Source organism: Salvelinus sp. IW2-2015, unplaced genomic scaffold (genome assembly GCF_002910315.2).
Source record: "Salvelinus sp. IW2-2015 unplaced genomic scaffold, ASM291031v2 Un_scaffold3452, whole genome shotgun sequence".
In the NCBI taxonomy this organism is placed as follows: Eukaryota; Metazoa; Chordata; class Actinopteri; order Salmoniformes; family Salmonidae; genus Salvelinus; species Salvelinus sp. IW2-2015.
This window is the reverse complement of record NW_019944732.1, coordinates 1-22,372: the sequence shown is the minus strand read 5'-3', so window position 1 is coordinate 22,372 and position 22,372 is coordinate 1. Positions and strand designations below refer to the sequence as shown.

General features: G+C 49.0%; 1 protein-coding gene across 1 annotated transcript; it reads right to left on the bottom strand.

Annotated features, from left to right (window-relative positions):
• Positions 1-2,461: 2,461 nt before the first annotated feature.
• On the bottom strand, positions 2,462-22,245 carry LOC112075894 (phosphatase domain containing paladin 1; the record flags this gene model as incomplete). The annotated part of the gene is given in 18 exon segments (XM_070441104.1): positions 2,462-2,476; positions 6,946-6,983; positions 6,986-7,070; positions 7,167-7,170; positions 9,673-9,718; positions 9,721-9,742; positions 10,633-10,664; positions 10,667-10,772; positions 11,845-11,917; positions 12,147-12,177; positions 12,180-12,270; positions 14,857-15,036; positions 15,207-15,323; positions 16,219-16,273; positions 17,601-17,650; positions 20,774-20,849; positions 22,110-22,209; positions 22,212-22,245. Coding segments are annotated over 18 exon segments (1,155 nt in total), but the record flags the coding sequence as incomplete, so codon positions are not given.
• Between the last annotated feature and the right edge of the window lie 127 nt (positions 22,246-22,372).

Sequence of the window (22,372 nt, the reverse complement as noted above, 5' to 3'; positions counted from 1 at the left end):
GGAGCTGGACAGGAAGGCTCCACTACACGTCAGGAGACGAGAGCAGCTGGAGGCTGGACAGGACGGCTCCCATACACGTCAGGAGACGAGAGCAGCTGGAGGCTGGACAGGAAGGCTCCACTACACGTCAGGAGACGAGAGCAGCTGGAGGCTGGACAGGACGGCTCCACTACACGTCAGGAGACAGCAGCTGGAGGCTGGACAGGAGGCTCCACTACACGTCAGGAGACGAGAGCAGCTGGAGGCTGGACAGGAGGCCTCCACTACACGTCAGGAGACGAGAGGCAGCTGGAGGCTGGACAGGAGGCCTCCACTACACGTCAGGAGACGAGAGCAGCTGGAGGCTGACAGGACGGCTCCACTACACGTCAGGAGACGAGAGCAGCTGGAGGCTGGACGGAAGGCTCCACTACACGTCAGGAGACGAGAGCAGCTGGAGGCTGGACAGGACGGCTCCACTACACGTCAGGAGACGAGAGCAGCTGGAGGCTGGACAGGAAGGCTCCACTACACGTCAGGAACGAGGAGCAGCTGGGAGGCTGGACAGGACGGCTCCACTACACGTCAGGAGACAGAGCAGCTGGAGGCTGGACAGGAAGGCTCACTACACGTCAGGAGACGAGAGCAGCTGGAGGCTGGACAGGAGGCCTCCACTACACGTCAGGAGACGAGAGCAGCTGGAGGCTGGACAGGAAGGCTCACACACGTCAGGAGACGAGAGCAGCTGGAGCTGGACAGGAAGGCTCCACTACACGTCAGGAGACGAGAGCAGCTGGAGGCTGGACAGAGCTCCACTACACGTCAGGAGCACGAGAGCAGCTGGAGGCTGGACAGGAAGGCTCCACTACACGTCAGGAGCGAGAGCAGCTGGAGGCTGGACAGGACGGCTCCACTACACGTCAGGAGACGAGAGCAGCTGGAGGCTGGACAGGAAGGCTCCACTACACGTCAGGAGACGAGAGCAGCTGGAGGCTGGACAGGAGCTCCACTACACGTCAGGAGACGAGAGCAGCTGAGGTGGACAGGAAGGCTCCACTACACGTCAGGAGACGAGAGCAGCTGGAGGCTGGAACAGGACGGCTCCACTACACGTCAGGAGACGAGAGGAGCTGGAGGCTGGACAGGAAGGCTCCACTACACGTCAGGAGACGAGAGGAGTGGAGGCTGGACAGGACGGTCCACTCACGTCAGGGACGAGAGAGCTGGAGGCTGGACAGGAAGGCTCACTACACGTCAGGAGACGAGAGCAGCTGGAGGCTGGACAGGAAGGCTCCACTACACGTCAGGAGACGAGAGGACTGGAGGCTGGGACAGGAAGTCCACTACCGTCAGGAGACAGAGCAGCTGGAGGCTGGACAGGAAGGCCTCACTACACGTCAGGAACGAGAGGACTGGAGGCTGGACAGGAAGGCTCCACTACACGTCAGGAGACAGAGCAGCTGGAGGCTGGACAGGAAGGCTCCACTACACGTCAGAGACAGAGAGAGCAGCTGGAGGCTGGACAGGAAGGCTCCACTACACTGTCAGGACGAGAGCAGCTGGAGGCTGACAGGACGGCTCCACTACACGTCAGGAGACGAGAGCAGCGTGAGGCTGGACAGAGAAGGCTCCACTACACGTCAGGAGAGCAGAGGAGCTGGAGGCTGGACAGGAAGGCTCCACTACCGTTCAAGGAGACGAGAGCAGCTGGAGGCTGGACAGGAAGGCTCCACTACACGTCAGGAGAGAATCTAATAAACAGCCATGACAGATATTCTACAAGGAGGATGACTGACTCCTCATTCAACACGCATATACAGCATTTGGATTCCTTCCCACAAAGTGGAAAAAGTAACCTGGTCAGTTACCCAACCACAAAGTCACCACAAGTTTATAAATGAGAGGTTACTGTATGTAGAGATGATTACTATGATGGGTAAGAGTGATACAAACACTGCAGAGAGGACGAAGACTATCGATGAATAAAATATTACAGAAGAATATGTCACAGAGTGGAATCTATTAAAGGTGGGAAGCAGTGGCAGGGTTGTAGTGCTGCTGTGTTGACACAAAGAAAGAAAGAAAGAAAGAAAGAAAGAAAGAAAGAAAGAAAGAAAGAAAGAAAGAAAGAGCAAGAGAGAGAAATCTGAAGACAGAGCAAAAGCTTGAGAGTGAGAGCAGGGGGAAAGAGAGAGAGACAGAGAGACGGCAGGACAATGAGGCCCATTGATAGTGTGGAGACGGGGCAGGGTACCTCCGGCTGGCCCATGTGCAGTCAGGCAGCCTCAGGGTGCAGCCTCAGTACAGACAGACACACATTGATTACAGTCTGTATTACAAATGGCAAAAACAGAGAGAGCAGAGCACTGCATCCCTGTTGAACTATAGGATCCCTCTCTCTACACACACACACACACACACACACACACACACACACACACACACACTAGCCGGCTATCACCCGGTTACTCAACCCTGCACCTTAGAGGCTTCTGCCCTGTGTACATAAACATGGAATCATTGGTCACTTTAATTATGTCACATACTGTTTTACTCATATCTTTTGTATATACTGTATTCTACTGAATGCCACTAATATGTATATATTTCTTAACTCCGTGTGTGTATTGTTGTGAATTGTTAGATACTACTGCACTGTTGGAGCTAGAAACACAAGCAATTCACTACACCCGCAATAACATCTGCTAAATATGTTTATATGTGACCAATAACATTTTAATTGATTTATCACACACACACTTCAGGACAGGAGTCAACCAGAGCTGTAGTAGTATTAGACACACCCTACTCACTATACCCTAACCTACTCACTATACCCTACTCACTATACCCTACCCTACTCACTATGCTTCCTCAATGAAGAGTTCAAAGCAACTAGTCAATGTAAACCAGTATATATATATGTAACCTTTATTTAATTAGGCAAGTCAGTTAAGAACAAATTCTTATTTTCAATGACGTCCTAGGAACAGTGGGTTAACTGCCTTGTTCAGGGGCAGAACAACAGATTATTACCTTGCCAGCTCGGGGATTCGATCTAGCAACCTTTCGGTTACAAGTCCAATGCTCTAACCACCAGGCTACCTGCCGCCCCTTATTACCATAAGCAACAACATATTATTAATTTCTAACCAGTACTGCACCCTAAAGTAAAATAATTAACATAAAACAACAACTACTAAACAAACATAGTACTTGTAGATGCTTTTGTGTACCTTGGGTCCAAGACATGACTAGTCACCTAAAAACAAGAGCATTACTGCCATCTATTGGCCAGGAGTGGAACTGCTGCCATCTATGGGCCAGTAGTAGAACTGTAGCAAATAAAAACAAGAGCATTACTGCCATCTATGGGCCAGAAGTAGAACTGTACCTAAATAGTCTTGTCTCTCCCATTGGGTTGTACCAGTTCAGGGCCATGTCTTTCAGACTAGAAATGCACCTGTGACACACGACAATCAATGGGGTGTATGGTCTAGTATGGCTGTCTATGGGGTGTATGGTCTAGTATGGCTGTCTATGGGGTGTATGGTCTAGTATGGTTGTCTATGGGGTGTATGGTCTAGTATGGCTGTCTATGGGGTGTATGGTCTAGTATGGTTGTCTGTCCTATGGGGTGTATAGGTCTAGTAGGTTATCTATGGGGTGTATGGTCTTAGTATGGTTGTTCTATGGGGTGTTTATGGTCGAGTTAATGGTTTGTACTATGGGTGTATGTCTAGTATGGCTGTCTATGGGGTGTATGGTCTAGTATGGCTGTCTATGGGGTGTAGTGGTCTAAGTATGGTTGTTCTATGGGTTTGGTCTAGTAAGGTTGTCTAATGGGGTGTATGTGTGTAATGGTCTAATATGGTTGTCTATGGGGTGTATGGTTCTAGTATGGTTGTGCTATGGGTGTGGTTAGTATGCGCTGTCTATGGGTGTTGGTCTAGTATGGTGTCTATGGGTTGTTATTGTCTATGGTTGCATGGGGTGTATGGCTTCTATGGGGTTATGGCTGTCTATGGGGGTGTATGTCTAGTATGGTGTCTATGGGGTATGTCTAGTATGGTTGTCTATGGGGTGTATGGTTCTAGTATGGTTGTCTATGGGTGTATGGTCTAGTATGGTTGGTCTATGGGTGTATGGTCTAGTATGGCTGTCTATGGGTGTATGGTTATATGGCTGTCTATGGGGTGTATGTCTAGTGGCTGTCTATGGGGTGTATGGTCTGTAGGTTGCTATGGGGTGTATTGTCTAGTATGTGTCTATGGGGTGTATGCTAGTATGGTTGTCTATGGTCTGAGTATATGGTTGTCTAGGGGGTATGGTCTAGTATGGTGTCTGGTGGTATGTCTAGTATGGTTGTCTATGGGTGTATCGTTAGTATGGGTTATGGTCTGATGGTGGTGTAGGTCTAGTATGGTTGTGCCTATGGGGTGTATGGTCTAGTTATGGTTAGTCTATGGGTTGTATGGTCTAGTATGGTTGTCTATGGGGTGTATGCGTCTAGTATGGTGTGTATGGGGTGTATGGTCATAGTTATGGCTGTCTATGGGTGTAATGGTCTAGTATGGTTGTCTATGGGGTGTAATGGTCTAGTATGGTTGTCTATGGGGTGTATGGTCTAGTATGGTTGTCTATGGGGTGTATGGTCTAGTATGGTTGTCTATGGGGTGTATGGTCTAGTATGGTTGTCTATGGGGTGTATGGTCTAGTATGGGGTTGTCCTATGGGGTGTATGGTCTAGTATGGTTGTCTATGGGGTGTATTGTCTAGTATGGCTTGTTCTGGGGTGTATGGTCTAGTTGGCTGTTCTATGGGGTGTATGTCTAGTAAGGTGTCTAATGGGGTCTATGGTCTAGTATGGTTGTCTATGGGGTGTATGGTCTAGTATGGTTGTCTATGGTGTATGGTCTAGTAAGGCTGTCTATGGGTGTATGGTGGGTGTATGGTCTAGTATGGTTGTCTATGGGGTGTATGGTCTAGTATGGCTGTCTATGGGGTGTATGGTCTAGTATGGTTGTCTATGGGGTGTATGGTCTAGTATGGTGTCTATGGGGTGTATGTCTAGTGGCTGTCTAGGGGTGTATGGTCTAGTATGGTTGTCTATGGGGTGTATGGTCTAGTATGGTTGTCTATGGGTGTATGGCTGTCTAATGGGGTGGTATGGTCTAGTATGTTGTCTATGGGGGTGGTATGGTCTAGTATGGTTGTCTAGGGGTGTATGGTCTCGTATGGTGTATGTATGGTTGTTATGGTCTAGTATGGTTGTCTATGGGGTGTATGGCTTTTGTCTATGGGATGTATGGTCTAGTATGGTTGTCTATGGGGTGTATGGTCTAGTAATGGTTGTTCTATGGGTTGTTGGTCTAGTATGTCTGTCTATGGGGTGTATGGTCTAGTAATGGTTGTCTATGGGGTGTATGGTCAGTATGGTTGTCTATGGGGTGTATGGTCTAGTATGTCTGTCTATGGGGGTATGGTCTAGTATGGTTGTCTATGGGGTGTATGGTCTAGTGATGGCTGTCTATGGGTGTGTATGTTAGTATGTTCTGTCTATGGGTGTATGGTCTAGTATGGCTGTCTATGGGGGTTGGTCTAGTATGGTTTCTACTGGTGGTGTAGGTCTGTATGGTTGTCCTATGGTTGGTATGGTGTAGTATGGTTGTCTATGGGGTGTATGGTCTATGTATGGTGTCTATGGGTGTAGGTCTAGTATGGTGTCTATGGGTGTATGGTCTAGTATGCGTTGTCTATGGGGTGTAAATGGTCTAGTATGGCTGTCTATGGGGTGTATGGTCTAGTATGGTTGTCTATGGGGTGTATGGTCTAGTATGGCTGTCTATGGGTGTATGGTCTAGTATGTTGTCTATGGGTGTATGGTCTAGTATGGTTGTCTATGGGGTGTATGGTCTAGTTGGCTGTCTTGGGTGTATGATCTAGTATGGTTGTCTATGGGGTGTATGGTCTAGTAGGTTGTCTATGGTCTAGTATGGCTGTCTATGGGTGTATGGTCTAGTATAATGGTTGTCTATGGGGTGTATGGTCTAGTATGGTTGTCTATGGGGTGTATGGTCTAGTATGGTTGTCTATGGGTGTCATGGCTAGTATGCTGTCTATGGGGTGTATGGTCTAGTATGGTTGTCTATGGGTGTATGTCCTAGTATGTGCTGTTATGGGTGTATGGTCTAGTATGGGTGTCTATGGGGTGTATGGTCCTAGTATGGTTGTTCTATGGGGTGTTATGGTCTAGTATGGCTGTCTATGGGGGTAATGGTTCTAGTATGGTTGTCTATGGGGTGGTATGGTCTAGTTATGGTTTGTCTATGGGGTGTATGGTCTAGTATGGCTGTCTATGGGGTGTATGGTCTAGTATGGTTGTCTATGGGTGGTATGATCTAGTATGGTTGTCTATGGGGTGTATGTCTGTAGATATGTAAGTGGGGGGTGGTCTACCGGTCTATAGGTGTGTAATGGGGGTGGTCCTACTGTCTGTAGGTATGTAATGGGGGGGTCCTACCTGTCTATAGGTGTGTAATGGGGGGGTGGTCCTACCTGTCTGTAGTGTATGTAATGGGGGTGGTCCTACCTGTCTATAGGTGTGTAATGGGGGGGGGGTCCCACCTGTCTATAGGTGTGTAATGGGGGTGTCCTACCTGTCTATTAGGTGTGTAATGGGGGGGTGGCCTACTGTCTATAGGTGTGTAATGGGGGGGGGGTCCCACCTGTCTATAGGTGTGTAATGGGGGGGGGGGGGTCCTACTGTCCGTAGTGTGTAATGGGGGGTGGTCCTACGGTCTATGTGTTAATGGGGGGGGGGGGGGGTCCTACCTGTCCGTAGGTATGTAATGGGGGTGGTCCTACCGGTCTATTGGTGTAATGGGGGGGGGTCCTACCTGTCTGTAGGTGTGTAAGGGGGGTGGTTCCTACCTGTCTATAGTGTGTAATGGGGGGGGGTCCTACCTGTCTATAGGTACAGATGATTATCTCTCTGAGGTGTAATGCATGGGGGTCATGGTCTCGCTGACTGAGTCCAGAGCCATGTCCACCTCCCTCTTCATCTGGAGGCCGTCCGGCAGTAGTTCTAACTAGCTGCATCACCACCTGGGGACAGACAGGACACACACCGGACTGTCAGACAGGACAGAATACACACACTGACGTCAGACAGGAAGAATACACACCTGACTGTCAGACAGGACAGAATACACACACTGACTGTCAGACAGGACAGAATACACACACTGACTGTCAACAGGACAGAATACACACACTGACTGTCAGACAGGACAGAATACACCACACTGACTGTCAGAACAGGACAGAATACACACAGTACTGTCCGACAGGACAGAATACACACACTGACTGTCCGACAGGACAGGATACACACACTGACTGTCAGACAGGTAGTGTGTAGAGAGATGGTGGGGACGTGTTACCATGGACACCAGGTAGGCGTAGAAGATGGTGTGAGTGTTACCATGGACCCCAGGTAGCGTAGAGAGATGGTGGTGATGTGTTACCATGGACCCCAGGTAGCGTAGAGAGATGGTGGTGATGTGTTACCATGGACACCAGGTAGCGTAAGATGGTGGTGACGTGTTACATGGACCGCAGGTAGCGTAGAGAGATGTGGTGTGATGTTGTTACCATGGACCCCAGTAGGTAGAGAGATGGTGGTGATGTGTTACCATGGACCCAGGTAGCGTAGAGAGATGGTGGTGATGTGTTACCATGGACCCAGGTAGCATAGAGAGATGGTGGTGAGTGTTACCATGGACCTCAGGTAGCGTAGAGATGGTGGTGATGTGTTACCATGGACCCCAGGTAGCGTTAGAGAGATGGTGGTGATGTGTTACCATGGACCCCAGGTAGCGTAGAGAGATGGTGGTGACGTGTTACCATGAACCCCAGGTAGCGTAGAGAGATGGTGATGTGTTACCATGGACCCAGGTAGCGTAGAAGAGATGGTGGTGACGTGTTACCATGGACCCAGGTAGCGTAGAGAGATGTGGTGTGATGTGTTACCATGGACCCCAGGTAGCGTAGAGAGATGGTGGTGATGTGTTACCATGGACCCCATGTAGCATAGAGAGATGTGGTGACGTGTTACCATGGCCAGGTAGCGTAGAGAGATGGTGGTGATGTGTTACATGGACCCCAGGTAGCGTAGAGAGATGGTGGTGATGTGTTACCATGGACCCCATGTAGCATAGAGAGATGGTGGTGATGTTTACCATGGACCGCAGGTAGAGTAGAGAGATGGTGGTGATGTGTTACCATGGACCCCAGGTAGCGTAGATAGATGGTGGTGATGTGTTACCATGGACCCCAGGTAGCGTAGAGAGATGGTGGTGATGTGTTACCATGGACCCCAGGGTAGCGTAGAGAGATGGTGGTGACGTATTACCATGGACCCAGGTAGCGTGAGAGATGGTGGTGATGTGTTTACCATGGACCCAGGTAGCTGGAGAGATGGTGTGAGTGTGTACCATGGACCCCAGGTAGCGTAGAGAGATGGTGGTGATGTGTTACCATGGACCCAGGTAGCGTAGAGAGATGGGGGTGATGTGTTACCATGGACCCCAGGTAGCGTAGGGAATGGTGGTGATGTGTTTACCATGGACCCAGTAGCGTAGAGATGATGGTGTGATGTTTACCATGACCCCGGTAGCGTAGAGAGATGGTGTGATGTGTTACCATGGACCCCAGGTAGCGTAGAGAGATGGTGGTGATGTGTTACCATGGACCCCAGGTAGCGTAGAGAGATGGTGGTGATGTGTTACCATGGACCAGGTAGCGTAGAGAGATGGTGGTGATGTGTTACCGTGGACCCAGGTAGCATGGAGAGATGGTGGTGATGTGTTACCGTGGACCAGGTAGTAAAGTAAGTAGCCTTGGCCTTGGCTTGTGCGAACCAGACCGGTCAGAACGCTGTTTTTGAAGCGTGAAGCAACTTGATTGTACAGTACACCCCTGGACAGGACACTAGTCTATCTCAGTACACCCCCTGGACAGGAACTAGTCTATCTCCTCAGTACACCCCTGGACAGGACACTAGTCTATCTCCTCAGTACACCCCTGGACAGGACACTAGTCATCTCTCAGTAACCCCTGGACAGGACACTAGTCTATTCCTCAGTACACCCTCTGGACAGGACACTAGTCTATCTCCTCAGTACACCCCTGGACAGGACACTAGTCTATCACCTCAGTCACCCCTGGACAGGACACTCGTCTATCTCCTCAGTACACCCCCTGGACAGGACACTAGTCTTCTCTCAGTACACCCCTGGACAGGACACTAGTCTATCTCCTCAGTACACCCCCTGGACAGGACACTAGTCTATTCCTCAGTACACCCCTGGACAGGACACAGGTCTATCTCTCTCAGTACACCCCCTGGACAGGACAAGGTCTATCGCAGGACCTTCCACCCCAATCTATCTCCTTAATGCAAAGTGACAAGCAGAGATGTATCATGTCCCATTTTTACAGACTTTGTGTGACTTTGTCAGCCAGACTATTCCAGACCAGAGGAGAATCTTGTCTGTTAGGTGGTTGCTATGCCACTACAGCTCTAACACTGAGCTGTAGCACTATAGTCTCTGCTATGTGGTCAATATAAAACTCTTATGTTTCATTCAAACACCTCTTTTGGTAAAAGTCTCTATGTTTGTTACTCACCTTGAATTTCCCTTTGTGTACTTGGCATCAGGAACACTGACGATCTATCATCACCAAACTCAGGAAAGCCCTATGAAGAAACGAACCAACGACGGATTAACATTGCTGTTGTAATACTGGTTTAACAGCTTGGTAAATCTGCAATGTGTTTATTACTCAGCAAATAAACTTGAAAAGTGACTATTCCTGGAATATAGGTTGGTATTCCAGAATAGACTCTTACAGTGAAGTGTCAGACAGTGAGGGGAGTAGTCTTACAGTGAAATGTCAGACAGTGAGAAGTGTAGTCTTACAGTGAAGTGTCAGACAGTGAGAAGTGTAGTCTTACAGTGAAGTGCCAGACAGTGAGATGTGTAGTCTTACATTGAAGTGCATAGACAGTGGAAGTGTAGTCTTACAGTGAAGTGCCAGACAGTGAGAAGTGTAGTCTTACAGTGAAGTGCCATACAGTGAGGAGTGTAGTCTTACATTGAAGTGCCAGCACGTGAAAGTGTAGTCTTACAGTGAAGTGTCAGACAGTGAGAAGTGTAGTCTTACAGTGAAGTGTCAGACAGTGAGGAGTGTAGTCTTACATTGAAGTGTCAGACAGTGAGTAATGTGTTAGATAGCTTACAGTGAAGTGTCAGACAGTGAGAAGTGTAGTCTTACAGTGAAATGCCAGACAGTGAGGAGTGTAGTATTACAGTGAAGTTCAGACAGTGAGAAGTGTAGTCTTACAGTGAAGTGCCAGACAGTGAGAAGTGTAGTCTTACAGTGAAGTGCCAACAGTGAGGAGTGTAGTCTTCAGTGAAGTGCCAGACATGAGAAGTGTAGTCTTACATTGAAGTGCCAGACAGTGAGGAGTGTAGTCTTACATTGAAGTACCAGACAGTGAGAAGGTGTAGTCTTACAGTGAAGTACCAGACAGTGAGAAGTGTAGTCTTACAGTGAAGTGCCAGACAGTGAGAAGTGTAGTCTTACATTGAAGTGCCAGACAGTGAGAGCAGCTATGACATGGCCGGTGGTGTTCTTCCCTTGCCGTTGGAACAGTTGAACACGAAGGCTGAGTGAGAGTCCTCAGCCAAGGTACTCTTCATGGCCTCCAAGAGCTGGTCAAAGTCCTGAGGGTAAAACATAACACACACACACACACACACACACACACACACACACACACACACACACACACACACACACACACACACACACACACACACACACACACACACACACACACGCACACGGCACACACACACGCACACACACAGGCACATTCAGTTCTATCATTCATAAAACATGTATAACATTCAACACCACTAGAGGGAGATCAAAGATTTCCATTTCCACCCTCATATCAGCCCATGAAAACCTGTCACTGCCCCTCATATCAGCCCATGAAAACCTGTTACTGACCCTCATATCAGCCCCATGAAAACCTGCCACTGACCCTCATATCAGCCCCATGAAAACCTGTTACTGACCCTCATATCAGCCCCATGAAAACCTGTCACTGACCCTCATATCAGCCCCATGATAACCTGCTACTGCCCTCATATCAGCCCCATGAAAACCTGTCACTGCCCTCATATCAGCCCCATGAAAACCTGCCACTGATATCAGCCCCATGAAAACCTGTTACTGACCCTCATATCAGCCCCATGAAAACCTGTTCCTGACCCTCATATCAGCCCCATGAAAACCTGCTACTGACCCTCATTCAGCCCCATGAAAACCTGTGCCTCCACAAAACACATTACCTTTGTGTGTGTGTGTGTGTGTGTGTTGTGTGTGTGTGTGTGTGTGTGTGTGTGTTGTGTGTGTGTGTGTGTGTGTGTGGTGTGTGTGTGTGTGTGTGTGGTGCGTGTATGTGTGTTGTGTGGCGTCTGTCTTTACCTCCTCCTTGGGGGCGCAGCAGTCTGACAGAGGGATGCGTTTATAGAGCAGTCCCTGTGTGTGTGTGTGTTGTTTACCTCCTCCTTGGGGGCGCAGCATCTGACAGAGGGATGCGTTTATAGAGCAGTCCCTGGTGTGTGTGTGGTTTACCTCCTCCTTGGGGCGCAGCAGTCTGACAGAGGGATGCGTTTATAGAGCAGTCCCTGGTGTGTGTGTGTGTTTACCTCCCTCTGGGGGCGCAGCAGTCTGACAGAGGGATGCGTTTATAGAGCAGTCCCTGGTGTGTGTGTGTGTGTTTACCTCCTCCTTGGGGGCGCAGCAGTCTGACAGAGGGATGCGTTTATAGAGCAGTCCCTGGTGTGTGTGTGTTTACCTCCTCCTTGGGGCGCAGCAGTCTGACAGAGGGATGTGTTTATAGAGCAGTCCCTGGTGGTGTGTGTGTTTACCTCCTCCTTGGGGCGCAGCAGTCTGACAGAGGGATGCGTTTATAGAGCAGTCCCTGGTGTGTGTGTGTGTGGCGTCTGTCTTTACCTCCTCCTTGGGGCGCAGCAGTCTGACAGAGGGATGCGTTATAGAGCAGTCCCTGGTGGGTTCTCTGGTACTGGTTGAAGACCTCCTGGACCGTCAGACAGGTTTAAACATCTTCATCTGTTTCTCCTGCTCCAGAGTCACCTCCAGCCACTTCTGGGCTCTCTGAACCTCCTCTCCCAGGGCTGTCTCTAGTTTCTGGGGTAGGAGGAGGGACAGTCAGACTGGGGATCACTTTACTTTACTGACTTATTGTCCACGTAACAATCACTTAGTACCTCTATGTGCTGGGGGTTAGGGTCACTTAGTACCTCTATGTGCTGGGGGTTAGGGTCACTTAGTACCTCTATGTGCTGGGGGTTGGGTCACTTAGTACCTCTATGTGCTGGGGTTAGGGTCACTTAGTACTCTATTGTACTGGGGTTAGGGTCACCTAGTACCTCTATGTACTGGGGTTAGGGTCACGTAGTACCTCTATGTACTGGGGTTAGGGTCACGTAGTACCTCTATGTACTGGGGTTAGGGTCACGTAGTACCTCTATGTACTGGGGGTTAGGGTCACGTAGTACCTCTGTGTGGGGTTAGTTAGTACCTCTATGTGCTGGGGGTTAGGGTTAGTTAGTACCTCTATGTGGGGTTAGGGTCACTTAGTACCTTTATGTGCTGGGGGTTAGGGTCACTTAGTACCTTTATGTGCTGGGTGTTAGGGTCACTTAGTACCTCTATGTACTGGGGGTTAGGGTCACTTAGTGCATCTATGTGCTGGGGGTTAGGGTCACTTAGTACCTCTATGTGCTGGTGTTAGGGTCACTTAGTACTCTATGTGCTGGGGGTTAGGGTCACTTAGTACCTCTATGTGCTGGGGGTTAGGGTCACTTAGTACCTCTATGTGCTGGGGTTAGGGTCACCTAGTACCTCTATGTACTAGGGGTTAGGGTTAGGGTCACTTAGTACCTATATGTGCTGGGGGTTAGGGTCACTTAGTACATCTATGTGATGGGGGTTAGGGTCACTTAGTACCTCTATGTACTGGGGTTAGGGTCACTTAGTACCTCTATGTACTGGGGGTTAGAGTCACTTAGTACCTCTATGTACTGGGGGTTAGGGTCACGTAGTACCTCTATGTGTGGCATTAGGGTAGTTAGTACCTCTATGTGCTGGGGGTTAGGGTTAGTTAGTACCTATGTGTGGGGTTAGGGTCACTTAGTACCTTTATGTGCTGGGTGTTAGGGTCACTTAGTACCTCTATGTACTGGGGGTTAGGGTCACGTAGTACCTCTATGTGTTGGCATTAGGGTTAGTTAGTACCTCTATGTGCTGGGGTTAGGGTTAGTTAGTACCTCTATGTGTGGGTTAGGGTCACTTAGTACCTTTAGTGTCTGGGGTTAGGGTCACTTAGTCCTTATGTGCTGGGTTTAGGGTCACTTAGTACCTCTATGTACTGGGTCCTCTATGTGCTGGGGGTTAGGGTCACTTAGTACCTCTATGTGCTGGGGGTTAGGGTCACCTAGTACCTCTATGTACTGGGGGTTAGGGTCACCTAGTACCTCTATGTGCTGGGGGTTAGGGTCACGTAGTACCTCTATGTACTGGGGGTTAGGGTCACTTAGTACCTCTATGTACTGGGGGTTAGGGTCACGTAGTACTACCTCTATGTAATAGGGGTTAAGGTCACTTAGTACCTCTATGTACTGGGGGTTAGGGTCACGTAGTACCTCTGTGTGTGGGGTCTGGGGTGAGGACATGGATGTGTTAGTACACTACATGACCAAAAGTATGGGGACAACTGCTCATCAAACATCTCATTCCTAAATCATGGACATTAATATGGAGTTGGTCCCCCCCTTTGCTGCTATAACAGCCTCCACTCTTCTGGGAAGGCTTTCCAGTAGATGTTGGAACATTGCTGCGAGGACTTGCTTCCATTCAGCCACAAGAGCTTTAGTGAGGTCGGGCACTGATGTTGAGCGATTAGGCCTGGCTCGCAGTCGGCGTTCCAATTCATCCCAAAGGTGTTCGATGTGGTTGAGGTCAGGGCTCTGCAGGCCAGTCAAGTTCTTCCACACCGATCTTGACAAACCATTTCTGTATGGATCTCGCTTTGTGCACAGGGGCATTGTCATGCTGAAACAGGAAAGGGCCTTCCCCAAACTATTGCCACAAAGTTGGAAGCACAGAATCGTCTAGAATGTCATTGTATGCTGTGGCGTTAAGATTTCCCTTCACTGGAACTAAGGGGCCTGAACCATGAAAAACAGCCCCAGACCATTATTCCTCTCCACCAAACGTTACAGTTGGCACTATGCATTAAGGCAGGTAGCGTTCTCCTGGCATCCGCCAAACCCAGATTCTTCCGTCGGACTGCCAGATGGTGAAGCGTGATTCATCACTCCAGAGAACGCATTTCCACTGCTCCAGAGTCCAATGGCGGTGAGCTATACACCACTCCAGCCGACAGGTGGCATTGCACATGGTGATCATAGGTTTGTGCTCATCCATGGAAACCCATTTCATGAAGCTCCTGACGAACAGTAGTTGTTCCAGAGGCAGTTTGGAGCTCGGTAGTGAGTGTTGCAACCGAGGACAGACTATTTTTACACGCTACGCGCTTGAAAGTCACTGGCCTCTTCAGTAAGGCCATTCTACTGACAATGTTTGTCTATGGAGATTGCATGGRTGTGGGTTCGATTTTATACACCTGTCAGCAACAGGTGTGGCTGAAATAGCCTAATCCACTAATGTGAAGGGCTGTCCACATACTGCTGTATTTATAGTGTATAGTACCTCTATCTGTGTGGGGTCTGTGGCGGGGACAGGGATGTGTTGCTCCAGACAGGACGGCTCTCTGGGGGTGAAGACCTGTCCGTTCCCCTCCAGAACCAGCTCCTCCTGCAGGTTGACCCACAGGACGTGGCTGTACTTCCTCTTCTCGTCCGTCAGGTGGGTCAACACCGCACCCGTCGCCTACAGAACACACAACCCGGCAGACACGCTTCAGTTCAGCTTCACAGACAACTTACCGGATCAACGGGGACGCCTTCAAAAGATATGTCTGCTAAAGATAGAAATGACTGAAACTAGCATTTTGGACGTTGACCAAATGTGATAGGGTGCAGGCTTGGTGTTGATCATACCTCTGATGTAGGCTGTGACATGCCGTAGACGGGCATCTTGGGGACTCTTCTGAAGTTAGCCACCTTCATCTCCTTCACTGTGCTGAGTATGTCTGGAGACAGGTACTCATGAGCAACCTGCTCACACACACACACACACACACACACACACACACACACACAGCACACTAAGAACACTAAGAACCCTCCACCCTGAGAACCCTCCTCACCCTGAGAACACTAAGAACCCTCCTCACACTAAGAACACTAAGAACCTCCTCACCCTGAGAACCCTCCTCACCCTGAGAACACTAAGAACCCTCCTCACACTAAGAACACTAAGAACCTCCTCACCCGAGAACACTAAGAACCCTCCTCACCCTGAGAACACTAAGAACCCTCCTCACACTAAGAACACTAAGAACCCTCCTCACCCCGGGAACACTAAGAACCCTCCTCACCCGAGAACACTAAGAACCCTCCTCACCCCGAGAACACTAAGAACCCTCTCACCCGAGAACACTAAGACCCTCCTCACCCCGAGAACACTAAGAACCCTCCTCCCCCCGAGAACACTAAGAACCCTCCTCACCCTGAGAAACACTAAGAACCCTCCTCACCCCGAGAACACTAAGAACCCTCCTCACCCCGAGAACACTAAGAACCCTCCTCACCCGAGAACACTAAGAACCTCCTCACCCCGAGAACACTAAGAACCCTCCTCACCCCGAGAACACTAAGAACCCTCCTCACCCCGAGAACATAAGAACCCTCCTCACCCGAGAACACTAAGAACCCTCCTCACCCCGAGAACACTAGAACCCTCCTCCACCCGAGAACACTAAGAACATCCTCACCCCGAGAACACTAAGAACCCTCCTCATCCTGACAACATAAGAACCCTTCCACCTGAGAACACTAAGAACCCTCCTCACCCTGAGAACACTAAGACCCTCTCACCCTGAGAACACTAAGAACCCTCCTCACCCTGAGAACACTAAGAACCCTCCTCAACCCTGAGAACCCTCCTCACCCTGAGAACACGAGAACCCTCCTCACTCTGAGGAACACTAAGAACCCTCCTCACCCTGAGAACACAAACCCTCTCACCCGAGAACACTAAAAAACCCTCCTCACCCGAGAACACTAAGAAACCTCCTCACCCTGAGAACACTAAGAACCTTCCTCACCCCTGAGAACACTAAGAACCCTCCTCACCCTGAAACACTAAGAACCCTCCTCACCCTGAGAACACTAAGAACCCTCCTCACCCGAGACATAAGAACCCTCCTCACCCTGAGAACACTAAGAACTCCTCACCCTGAGAACACTAAGAACCTCCTCACCTGAGAACACTAAGAACCCTCCTCACCCTGAGAACACAAGAACCCTCCTCACCTGAAACTAAGAACCCTCCTCACCCTGAGAACACTAAGAACCCCTCACCCTGACAACACTAAGACCCTCCTCACCTGACAAACACTAAGAACCCTCCTCACCGAGAAACTAAGAACCCCTCACCCGAAACACTAAAACCCTCCTCACCCTGAGAACCCTCCTCACCCTGAGAACACTAAAACCCTCCTCACCTGAGAACACTAAGAACCCTCCTCACCCTGAGAACCCCCTCACCTGAGAACACTAAGACCCTCCTCACCCTGAGAACACTAAGAACCCTCCTCACCCTGAGAACAGTAACAAAGCATCAAAATCCTCCTCTAGAGGTGCTCCCTCCATTGGTAGTGGCAGCCGTAGTACCTGAGAGAGAGAGAGAGAGAGAGAGAGAGAGAGAGAGAAGAGAGAGAGAGAGAGAGAGAGAGAGAGAGAGAGAGAGAGAGAGAGAGAGAGAGAGAGAGAGAGAGAGAGCAGTAAGAGAGAGAGAGAGCAAAATAGAGCAGAAAGAAGAGAGAGAGAGCAAAATAGAGCAGAAAGAACAGAGAGTGAGAAAGACCAGAGAGAGGGAGAGAAAGAGAGAAAGAACAGAGAGAGAAAGAGAGAGAGAGTTACTGTGTTTTCACAGGAGAAAACACATCTATTTTGTCAATATTGCCTTTATGTAGGTCACAACATAGGAAGACAACATTGACCTGGAATGAGACAGATAGTAATAAGAGACAACTGGTTACTAATATCATGTATGTGTCCCAACTTGCACCTTATTCCCTATGTAGTGCACTACTTTTGACCAATGGTGGTTGGGAAACATATGTCTACAACAAAACAGCCCACCAGGGAGTTCCAGAGTACAGAGATAAATCCCCCACCCAGGAGTCCTGTTCTGCACCCTGTCTTTATCACCAGATAACTAGGTCTTTACTGTACACACACACACACACACACACACACACACACACACACACACACACACACACACACACACACACACACACACACAACACACACACACACACACACCACAGCAGAGGCCTGGAAACATCCCTTCTCAAAGACAGGTTGGGACTCTCCTGAAAACACGCAACACAAATACAAGGGATTGGAAAACACCACATACAAATGAAAAAGTTGCCCTTTAATCTCTCCTAACTTTATTTGACCAACTCATCCAGGAGTTTCTAGCTGTCCTGGAAACCAACACACACATTTGAAAAGGAATTGGGAGTGTCTGTCTGTTGCTGGTCTCTAGTCTACACCCTGACCATGTGACCAAACTATTGGAGGATTCCCATTTGTCAGAAAGAAAAAGACAGGCCGACTGCCTTTTAACCAGCTGTTATTATCACCAAAACTATTAATAAAACCACTGTTTGTTTAGCAGTCTAGTGCAGCTGCTAGCAGAAATGTGACTCCATGTGATTGAGACTGTTTTTGAACTGAAGCTCATCACCCCGAGCCTGAGCCAGTCTGTGTTACCATGCCAACTCCTTGTCACTCATTGCCATGCCATGGTTTGATGATGAAAGCAATCTAGTTGACAAGAGCACAAGCAGATCTGGGACCAGGCTACCGCACACCCCCCTTCAACCACTGAAACAGGAAGTGTGAAGAAACGTATCAGGAAGCTATCACAGACCTAGCAAACACTGTAGAGCTGCAGACAGGCAGACACGAAGCAAAGCAAAGCAAAGCAAAGCAAAGCAAAGCAAAGCAAAGCGACAGACAGACAGACAGACAGACAGACAGACAGACAGACAGACAGACAGGCAGGCAGGCAGGCGAGCAGAGCAGCAGCAGCAGGAATAACACTCTGTCCCAAATACCAACCTAACTACTGCACTACGTTTGACCACTGGAAACAACCACTTTACAACCACAGAGAACTGGACAGTCTGCCACTAGAGAAACAGGCACTCCAAAAAGGCTAAACACTTAGAAAGAAAGAAAGAAAGAAAGAAAGAAAGAAAGAAAGAAAGAAAGAAAGAAAGAAAGAAAGAAAGAAAGAAAGAAAGAAAGAAGGAAAAAGAAAGAGAGAGCACATCCTGTACAGATGAAGCTGTGAAGTTAGATGTGAGGCTTAATGTCATATTCAGAATAACTATTATGGTTATTGGTGATGGATGGGGCAYAGCAGTGCACAGTGTGAGAGTGGGGTCAACCTCCCATCTTCCGTCTCAGAACCTGGCTGAGAATCTCCAGGTGTTCTAGAATGTTCCACTCATGAATATATTTAATGTCTCCGGTAAGTCCAGAACATCCTGTCCAGGTGCAGCCCTGCCGGGTCACTGCTGTTARACCAGAGCCTGTAAGGACCTGGATACAGGAAGTACAGATAATCCTCAGGATGTTTCTAGCAGATGAAAGAAGGCGGGGCCATCGCGCTCAACCACCACTTAAGGACAGGATATAAAAGGTTATTGGATGGTGCATCAAATCAACAAACAGTTGGTAGGAGGCAGGTTCACATACGAGGAAGACACACTCCAATATATTACTGGAAGAGGAAGATATTCGAGTGTGACTACTTTAAGACAAATACAAGAGGATTTACCCCGAGAACACTAAGTATCCTCCTCACCCTGAGAACCTTCCTCACCCTGAGAACACTAAGAACCCTCCTCACACTAAGAACACTAAGAACCCTCACCCTGAGAACACTAAGAACCCTCCTCACACTAAGAACACTAGAACCTCCTCACCCTGAGAACCTCCTCACCCTGAGAACACTAAGAACCCTCCATACAACACTAAGAAAACTAAGAACCTCCTCACCTGAGAACCCTCCTCACCCTGAGAACACTAAGAACCCTCCTCACACTAAGAACACTAAGAACCCTCCTCACCCGAGAACACTAAGACCCTCCTCACCCTGAGAACACTAAGAACCCTCCTCACACTAAGAACACTAAGACCCTCCTCACCCCGGGAACACTAAGAACCCTCCTCACCCGAGAACACTAAAGAACCCTCCTCACCCCGAGAACACTAAGAACCCTCCTTCACCCGAGAACACTAAGAACCTCCTCACCCCGAGAACACTAAGAACCCTCTCCCCCGAGACACTAAGAACCCTCCTCACCCTGAGAACACTAAGAACCCTCCTCACCCCGAGAACACTAAGAACCCTCCTCCCCCGAGAACATAAGAACCTCCTCACCCGAGAACACTAAGAACCCTCCTCACCCCGAGACACTAAGAACCCCTCCTCACCCGAGAACACTAAGACCCTCCTCACCCCGAGAACAGTAAGAACCCTCCTCACCCCGAGAACACTAAGAACCTCCTCACCCCGAGAACACTAAGAACCCTCCTCACCCCGAGAACACTAAGAACATCCTCACCCCGAGAACACTAAGAACCTCCTCATCCTGACAACACTAAGAACCCTCCTCACCTGAGAACACTAAGAACCCTCCTCACCCTGAGAACACTAAGAACCTCCTCACCCTGAGAACACTAAGAACCCTCCTCACCCTGAGAACACTAAGAACCCTCCTCACCCTGAGAACCCCTCCTCACCCTGAGAACACTAAGAACCCTCCTCACTCTGAGAACACCTAAGAACCCTCCTCACCCTGAGAACACTAAGAACCCTCCTCACCCCGAGAACCCTAAAAACCCTCCTCACCCCGAGAACACTAAGAACCTCCTCACCCTGAGAACACTAAGAACCTTCCTCACCCTGAGAACACTAAGAACCCTCCTCACCCTGAGACACCTAAGAACCTCCTCACCCTGAGAACACTAAGAACCCTCCTCCCCGAGACACTAAGAACCCTCCTCACCCTGAGAAACTAAGAACCCTCCTCACCCTGAGAACACTAAGAACCCTCCTCACCCTGAGAACACTAAGAACCCTCCTCACCCTGAGAACACTAGAACCCTCCTCACCCTGAGAACACTAAGAACCCTCCTCACCCTGAGAACACTAAGAACCCTCCTCACCTGACAACACTAAGAACCTCCTCACCCTGACAACATCAAGAACCCTCCTCACCCTGAAGAACACTAAGAACCTCCTCACCCCGAGAACACTAAGAACCCTCCTCACCCTGAGAACCCTCCTCACCCTGAGACCACTAAGAACCCTCCTCACCCTGAGAACACTAAGAACCTCCTCACCCTGGAAACCCTCCTCACCCTGAGAACACTAAGAACCTCCTCACCCTGAGAACACTAAGAACCCTCCTCACCCGGAGAACAGTAACAAAGGCATCAAAATCCTCCTCTAGAGGTGCTCCCTCCATTGGTAGTGGCAGCCGGTAGTACCTGAGAGAGAGAGAGAGAGAGAGAGAGAGAGAGAGAGAGAGAGAGAGAGAGAGAGAGAGAGGAGAGAGAGAGAGAGAGAGAGAGAGAGAGAGAGAGAGAGAGGAAGAGAGCAGTAAGAGAGAGAGAGAGCAAAATAGAGCAGAAAGAAGAGAGAGAGAGCAAATAGAGCAGAAAGAACAGAGAGTGAGAAAGACCAGAGAGAGGGAGAGAAAGAGAGAAAGAACAGAGAGAGAGAGAGAGAGAGTTACTGTGTTTTCACAGGAGAAAACACATCTATTTTGTCAATATTGCCTTTATGTAGGTCACAACATAGGAAGACAACATTGACCTGGAATGAGACAGATAGTAATAAGAGACAACTGGTTACTAATATCATGTATGTGTCCCAACTTGCACCTTATTCCCTATGTAGTGCACTACTTTTGACCAATGGTGGTTGGGAAACATATGTCTACAACAAACACAGCCCACCAGGGAGTTCCAGAGTAGAGATAAATCCCCCACCCAGGAGTCCTGTTCTGCACCCTGTCTTTATCACCAGATAACTAGGTCTTTACTGTACACACACACAACACACACACACACACAACACACACACACACACACACACACACACACACACACACACACACACACACACACACACACACACACACACACACACACACACACACACACACACACACCACACACCACAAACATAATGTTGTTGAAAAGGCACATTGAAACATGTTCTTTGTTGACGTTATATGAGGTCATGCCTCAGTGCAGATGGTTGTGGGAAGGAGAGGGGATATGTAGACATGTCTGGAGAGGACTGGAGCTGGCTGTTCATTACATCTCAATACAAGCTTCGGCTCCTCTGATCTGATTACTAACAGGATGCAAACGAGGCCTTCCCAAGTGGCACTATATTCCCCATAGGCCTGGACAAAGTAGTGCACTAGATTAATCAAATGGCATGCCATTTGGGACGCAAACCGATGTCTCTCCTCCCTCGCTCTTCCGGAATGCAGAGGGGGCAGAGAGAGAAATTGAAATTGAATTGAGAACAGAGAGAGAGAGAGAGGAGCAGAGAAGAAGAGCAGAAGAGAGAGCAGAGAAAGAGAGCGAGAGAGAGCAGAGAAAGACAGAGCAGAGAGAGCAGAGAGAGCAGAGAAAGACAGAGCAGAGAGAGCAGACAGCATGTGGCATGTGTCAATAAGAAGGAAATAAACGATCACTCATTAAAATATCAAAAAAGAAGGAGTGACTATGAACCTGTAGAGTGGCATGGTGAACAGAGGTCTCCTGTAGACCTCCTCTGTGACGTGGATGTCCTCCTCACAGGTGATGGTCATCCTCTGAGGCTCGCCCTTGAGTGCTCGATATCGTTATACACGTAGAACACGTTATGTGTTCAACTTGGCAAGTCGTGGAGCTACAGAAACCAGAGAGCATCAGACTATTAGTACTGACGTTAGGAAACACTGCAGCTGATTTCACCTGCTTCTTTGTTCATTGTAATGATTTGTCTTTCTTTA